A 7,617-nucleotide genomic window follows, 5' to 3' on the forward strand; every position below is an offset into this window, starting at 1 on the left:
AAACCAATGCAGATTTTATTTGGTATTAAATAAAGATACACACACATACCAAAACCACTTTTACTGAGCACATGCTATCCATTTTTTACAAACATGAATATATTTGGCCAAATCAGAATAGAAGGCAGAGGTAAAAACAAAACATGGCGGGCATCCTCTACCCAGAGGTCATTTCCCCTACCCGAATTGGAGTTCCTGTCCCAAAGCACTGAAGTGACAAATGATTTCAAAGAAACATCTTCGAGAGTATTTGAACATAGGCAAAACCCCACCACATCCTAACCCTGGGTTCAAAAGAACATGCACTGTTTTGACCGAAGTTTCCCAAAGAGACTTAAACCTTAAGCCCAAGATGAAAAGTTTCAGCCTACATACAGTTGGAGTTTGGGAAAGTTGGACAATTGGAAACAGGGTGACAAATTTGGAAGCGCCAGGGAAAGACCCAATTCCCATTTACCAGCACCAAGAAATGGCGCTGCAGGTGCTGTAGGTCAGCAGCAGAGCTTAATGCCTCAGTGCTGGAAACAAGAATTTCCCAGGACCCAATACTCAGCTACGCTCTAAGTACTAAAATGTTAATCAGCTTCCAGCCGTTCACCCGGCACTGAGAATGCCAAAGGTACGCCTCAGCAGCAAGGAACAGGTCCCTCAGTCACTGAAAACCACCACCTTAACAAGTCTGGATTGAACATTCATCTCTAAATCGCAGTCAAGAGAAGGACAATCCAGCCCCTGGCCCCTCACTCACGCACACGTAGCCAGCAAGGCGTTGAAAACTTCTAGTAGTGCAAGATTTGCTTTGACAATCTTGTTTTTCCCATATCCTTCTCCATGGCAGTAGGTGCCATATCAAGTTAAACAGGAATGGCAAAATAACATCTGAGACAGTCCCAGTGCTGCATGGATCGCAGGGTGATTCTGAGAAGCGGCATGCACCGTACTTACTGTCCCCGTACTCCAGACACCAGAGAGTCCCAGTGGCAACTCTTCGTGTTCAAGAAAGGAACAGAATGTGCTGTCAGGCCCGCTGGCACTCACAGTCTTTCGGGAGCTCAGTTCTTCACTGAAATGTTGTTTAATTGCATTACCATAATAAACCCAGAAATTCTGCACTGTTTTTTTATCATCGGGCTTACTGAAAGTGGCGATATTGAGAACTTAATGTAGAAACTCAGGACTTTTCTTGATGCACAGACTGATGGGGCAGAGGGGAAACTAAAATGACCGGTGCAATACTGAAGTTGTTAAATAAGTAACTTCACCACCGTTTAACACTTCTCAGAGGATACTGCAACTGGGAGAGAGAGCTACTAAACTATTTCTATTGCATCTGAAGTATGTGAGTACCTACCGTGGGTACCTACAAGGGCTCCACCAGTAACGTTCCAGGGAGTGCAAGTAACGCAGGGGCTAAGCATTTCTTGACCCTGGAGTTTAAGCACTTCTCACAAGTATGTCCCTACAGTTGTCTCACCAAAAGCAACAATTTAAATACAGATAAAATGTTGTAAGGGAGCAATTAACAATTGTGGCGTGGAAATATCACAGCCTTTTATGTACAATTATGGTATTCAAGTTTCTACCCCCTTTAAGGCAAACACATGATGACCAGAAGTTAAGTAAAAACAGATGATAAAAATAAGTCTTGCGAGCATTTGTCAGTTTTGTTCCCATTTCCCACTCTGACTTTTTAATGTAACTTGTTAATAAGTTGTTAATTCATTATATGTAACGTAGCACAAGTAGGTATTTTTCCCAAATCTCAGTCTGAACTACTAAAACTCCATGGCTCAGTCCTGCTCTCTGATTCTAAGCCTGCCAAGTTCAGCTTGGCTATAAAATGTGTTTATTGTTCCCTTGCTTATCATGCCATCCTCTGCCCTGAAAGATGCAGTTACAGTTCGGTTTTCTGCATCATTCAGTAGAACTGGGACTTCAGTTCAAAATCTCAGTTGAGCCCAGTAACAGTAAAAAAGCTGGTGACCGAGCCATAAACGTCCAGCTGCTCTCAAAATGCAGTTTAAGCATGGGTGTCCTGCTTTTAGCAGGTTCTACTTACTTCTAAAGACCTCTGCCAGTGAAACTCCATGCTGGTCATCCTCATCAGACCTGTTTCTGTCTTTTCAGATGAGTACCAACAATGTCATTTGACAGTACATTTTTTTTTCTTCAAGGTATGGGTTACAAGGCCAGCAAGGATATGCTGTAAGCATCCCAAACGATGCTTTCTGACACCATCAAAACACCTTAAAGAGAAAAATGGGATGCATTTCTTGGTGAACCTTAGTTGTCCTCCTTAAGATGGGGTAGTTTCAGAAAGCCTTCTAGGGACTGAAGCATGCACGTCGCAACATTAGTCATTAACCAACTGTCATCCAGTCTGTGATGCTCTTGTATGTCCTGCTCAAAGATCCCGCTGGGCTACTCACTCGTTTTTCAGTTTTGGATATTCCCTGTAGATTGTTTTAGAGTCTTCTAATGAACTCCGGCAACCTGAATGCAACGCAGGAATTGCACTTGCTGTATTTTGTATGCTTTGCTAAACAGAGCCCTTTCACAGTATGCAAAAAACCCTACAAGAACAGCTTGGGGTGAGAAAAAAATTGAATCACTACTAAAGAGCAATTGTGTTACTGACCAACTTCCTTTGAGAGAAGTAAGTCTTGATACACAAAATGCATCTATGTCAAACATGGAAACTGCTTCAGAAAATACTGAATAATTTGCAGTTAGTGGATTTCTTCCAGCTATAAGCATCAAGTTAAGCTAGATGGCTACACTTCTTTCTTCATCATGATGAACCGGTGTAAGTGAAACTAAGTGTGGATTTCTAAGAACTTCTTATGAAAGACATTTACCACCTGAAACAGCAAGAAGAGATTCCCTGTCGAGGTGAAGCAAATGCTTAACAGCCGTGCCATACAAATCTGTGACTACAACTTGCTAAAAACAAATCAACAAGATATACTGCATTTTAATCTCCCATCCGACGTAAGAAAATAAGTACCGTATCGTCTTTTGGCATGCAAGAAAATCTTATTTTCTTCCCAAACCTGCCAATACAAGCCAGGCTGAGTGTATTCTCAGAAAAGCTTTCTAAATTAGGTAACCCAACACAGGTTATCAAGGCATTAACACAGGTATTGTCCATCTATATAAATACCATTATTAAACACCACTAGAACACCCAGAGACAAATTTTGCTCTCATGGTGCCTGTGAGAGAATACAGAAACATCCCTTAGATAAGATGAAAGGTTGTTCTAGCACAAAACAATTTTTACTTCAAGCCCAAGCCAAAGGATGCAGAATTTTATGAAGCAGGCTACCGTGAAATGGATAGATTTACTCAAAAACATTTTTATGACTACATTTTCCTGTCAGATAATGAAAGAAACCTGCTGCTTCTACCAATAGCCAGGAGGGTCAAGGAAGAAAAAGAGCTAAAATAAATGAAGGTTCATCCTAACTCACCGACATGTTTTACAGCATAATATTCAGAGCACGAAAACCTACAATGCAATTCAAACATTTCCTCCAAGATAACTAACATCTTTGAACTGCCTTTATTTCCAGCACTGTATATAAACATAGCTTTCTTCCTGATCCTGGATTATCCTCAATTCAAAGTTCATGTTCTCAGTTTGTATTTGAGGACTGCACGTAAACATCCCTATAACCCTGTATACTCTTGTGGGGCCGTTTAAACGCTGCCAGGCTGTAAGGGACTCAAAAGCAGCCTCTAAGAAGTTACAATACAGCGTCCCTAAATTACAACTGAACCTTCTATCCCCAAATTAAGAAACAAAGACAAAAAGGTGCTCACACATACACACACACATGCACACCGTACTCATACAAGTTGCAGGATGCCTACAGGAAAATGTCATTTTAAAATCCAAAAAGAAACTTAAGTTTTTCTTTTTTTTTTTTTTTTTAAATACAAGCTTTTATTGGGGAATTTCACGATTGATTTGTCTTAGCCTCATTAGGAAACGTTTGCTTTTGTCCAGGAGTTGTCAGCTGAGAGGATGTTATTGTTCGGAAGGGATGTGACCAGGAGGACCTTGTGCACGGCACAATGTGCCAGCCCGGAAGGGAGGGAAGAAAAGTGATTCTCTCATCTGGTTGAGAAAACAAAATGGAAATACAGGGTGTGTGCCTTCCAGTTACAGTCACCTCTACACGTGTCCCCAAGAAACATGTTAGTCACCTGTATCTGAGTATTGCCACCTAACTGTATCAATATATTAAAAAAAAAATCCTACTTTAAAAAGATTTACATATTTCTTTAGAAAAGCAAAGATTCCTGCCACAATCATCTTTCAAACACGTAAGCAGATGAATGCTTACCCCCTCCACACAACCGCTTAGCTGCTGCTCTGAACGATGGATGGAGTTGGACACGGTTCCCCTTCCCTCGGCCAGTGCCCCCCTCTCCAGAGCATCAGCAACCCGTACGGGCAGAGCCCAGCCTCGCAGGCCCCCGGCCAGCGGCAGGAGAGCCGAGTCCTCCCCCATGGCAGGCACCCTCCTGGCCGTCCAGGCCTGCACCGGCCTCTGCAGTGAGCTTCACAGAAGCCCCTTGTACGTGTTTCAGTAGCGATACGACAGGGCCGAGCGTGCTTCAGCGCTCAGGAAAGGCGATGCTCTCACAGCAACACCTCTCGAGCCCTCCAGTTCCTTGCTGAGAGTCTTCACTTGGAGGATTTTTCAGTTGCGGTGCAGTTTTTTTGAAAAACACCCGTGCATTGCGCGTGGTTGTGGTTTCACGTTAAAAGGGCTCCGAGACTGATGCCGTCCCCAGAGGACACCTCTGACCAAACCTTTCTCTTAAATAAACCATCCCCGGTGTCCTCTCCACACGCCCCAGCGCGGGATGGCCGCGGGTCCCAGAGGAAACACAACCCCACCGAAGGCAACGGCGGGAAGGGGGGGTCTGGACCCTGCTGCGTTGCCTGTACCTGAGGCGAGGCGGCTTTGCGCCCGCCGGGGCTGCCCTCCGCGGGAGCGACCGGCCCGTGAGGCGAGCGGCCGCCGCCATGCCAGCTGTGGATTCCCGCGCTCAGCTCTGCCCGACGGCGCCCGTCCTCCCGCCAGGGCAGAGCCGGAGCCCAGCGCCCGCCCTGGGGCCCGTCCCAGGCACAGCTCCCCGCCCGGCCCCGCGCCGCCTCCGCCGGTCCCGGCCCTCAGCCGGCGGCGGGCTCTCCCCGCCGGCCGCGGGGCCGGGGCGCTACCGGGCGTCGCCGCCGCTGAGGGGGTAGGCGAGGAGGCTCATGGCCTCGCCGCAGGCGGCCTCCACCTGCCGCACCTGCTGGCGGCTGAGGCGCTCCCGCCAGGCGCGGATGGCCTCCCGCGCGTCGCGGGCGGAGATGAGGAAGGGCCGGTCGGAGGAGTAGGCGGCGCCGCGGGTCATGTTGAGCACGAAGGCCTCCAGGGCGGGCGGCACCGGCAGCCCGGCGAAGCGCAGCAGGCGGCGCAGCTGGGCGCGGGGCTCCCGCACCAGGTCCTCGTAGCGCAGCTGCGTGTAGCGGCGGCGCAGCCAGGCCGGGGCGCGGCGGGCCAGGAGGAGGTCGCGGAGCCAGGCCTGGCAGATCACCTCCAGGGCGCCGCCGAGGAAGAACTCGGCGCGGTGCTGCGGCTGCGGAGCCCGCCCGCCGCCCAGCAGGCCGGACGGCAGCAGGAGCTGCTGCTGCTGCTGCTGGCGGGGCGGCCCCCGCGGCTCGGCGCGGTGGCGGCTGCGCAGCACCTGGATGCTCTCCCGCAGCAGCGCCTGCCGGGCCTTCAGGCGGGAGTTGTGGACGGCGCGGGGGTCGCGGAAGAGCTGCACCACCCGCAGGTTGAGGCCGGGCTCCCGCAGCAGCGGCAGCAGGGCGCCCAGCTCCAGCAGCCGCACGTCCTTGATGACCACCACCGGGTACTTGCGGCACTCGGCCTCCAGCTCCCGCAGCGCCCGCGGCGGGCACGTCTCCTCGCAGGCGGCGCCGTCGACGAGGCCGATCTCCCGGCGGGGCCGCGGGGCGGCGGGGCAGAGCGGCGGCGAGCAGATCACCTTGTTGGTCCGCCAGCCGAAGATGCCGGCCGTGGTGAGGTTGGCGGCGGCGGGCGGGGCGGGGGCCAGCGGGTCGCGGGGGCCGGGCGGGGCGGCGTAGAGGCGCAGGACGGAGAAGTCGCATCGGAAGAGGGCGCGCAGCATGTCGCGGAGGGCGCCCTGCAGGCTCAGCGCGTCGCCCGGGTAGAGGGCCTGCCACAGGTGCCACATGGGCTCGTAGAGGTAGAAGACGTCGGGGTGCTGGTTGAAGAGCTCCCCCAGGAAGGAGGAGCCCGTGCGCCAGGTGGCGTGCAGGTAGATGTGCCGCTTCCCCGCCGCCGCGCTGCCGTTACCCGCCGCCCCGGCCGTGCCGGCGCCCTCCTCCTCCTCCTCCTCGTCCAGCGGCGGCTGCCGCTGCTCCCAGCCCCACTCGCTCAGCGCCTCCTCCAGGCTGGGGCAGCGCCGTAGCAGCGGCTCCTCGTCCTCCCGCCCCCGCCTGGCCCCGTAGTCCAGCGCGTAGGGCACCAGCAGGAGCAGCAGCAGCGTGTACAGCACCAGCACCGCGGCGAAGCGGCGGTGCTCGCCCCGCCACCGCCGGCGGCCCTTCATCGCGGGGCGGGGGGGGGCGGCTCCGGACCGCCGGGGCTCCGCCGACCCTCTGCCTGCCGGAGGCCGGCTCTTCGCGAAGAGGCAAAGTTAGCGGCGGCGGGGGGTGTGGGCTGCGGGCGGCCCGCCCCGCCGGGGAGCACGCCCACGGGCACGCCGGCCAGGCTCGGGGCCGCCGGTCCCGCCGCCGCCTCCTTCTCCTCCTTCTCCTCCTCCTTCTCCTCCTTCTCCTCCTTCTCCTCCTTCTCCTCCTTCTCCTCCTTCTCCTCCTCCTCCTCCTCCTCCTCCTCCTCCTCCTCCTCCTCCTCGCAGCGCGACGCGGAAGCGCCTGCACCTGCCCCCGCCGCCGCCTGAGGAGCCGCCGCCGGCGGGGCGTGGGCTGCTGCTGCTCCCGCTGCGCGGGAGTCCGGGCCGCCCGGCCTCCCCCCTCGCTGCCCCCGGGCAGGGCCGGAGGGGCGGGCTCGGCACCTCGGGAGCCACCCCCGCCCGGGAAAGGGCGCACCGCGAAGGAGGTACGTTAGCCAGGACAGGTACCGAGCAGCTGCGGCTGACCTGAGGAGGAGCGTTTGGTCCCGTTACCTACCAGGTCTCCAGAGAAAGAACACGCTACAGTAACGCAAAAAGGTGCAAATGTATTTTTAGGGTGGATGACAGCTATTAAAATCTGCAGCGGGTTTCAGAAATACTGCAGTTCGGCGCTGTAGAGAGCTGCGGGATTTCTCAGCCACGCTTTTGTCTACGTGTGCGTGCTGAAGGGATACGGACATCTCGATCGTGACTCATTGCTCCAGTTTATGCATCTCAAAGTTTTATGTCTGTCTGAGCTGGTCACCCTTTGCAGTTGGTAGGAAGAAACGGGCACCCACAGAGGGACATTCAACCTGTCTTGGCTGTCTGATAGCCTTCTGATAACCCTTCTCTGTAGTTAATAAAACTACAGTGGGAGCATAACGTTACCAGCTCAGACTTAGACTTCTAGTG

The 7,617-nt window shown here is 53.5% G+C and overlaps 1 protein-coding gene across 1 annotated transcript; it reads right to left on the reverse strand.

Moving 5' to 3' along the window:
* On the reverse strand, positions 1 to 6,856 carry CHST7 (carbohydrate sulfotransferase 7). The gene has a single exon (XM_072849598.1). The coding sequence runs from the start codon at positions 6,637 to 6,639 to the stop codon at positions 5,233 to 5,235; it is 1,407 nt and encodes a 468-aa protein (XP_072705699.1). The 5' UTR covers positions 6,640 to 6,856; the 3' UTR covers positions 1 to 5,232.
* Between the last annotated feature and the right edge of the window lie 761 nt (positions 6,857 to 7,617).

This window comes from Ciconia boyciana, chromosome 1 (assembly GCF_034638445.1).
Source record: "Ciconia boyciana chromosome 1, ASM3463844v1, whole genome shotgun sequence".
Classification (NCBI taxonomy): Eukaryota; Metazoa; Chordata; class Aves; order Ciconiiformes; family Ciconiidae; genus Ciconia; species Ciconia boyciana.

Coding starts and splice junctions, on each gene's coding strand:
- CHST7 (XM_072849598.1), bottom strand. CDS start 6,639: ATGAAGGGCCGCCGGCGGTGGCGGGGCGAGCACCGCCGCTTCGCCGCG.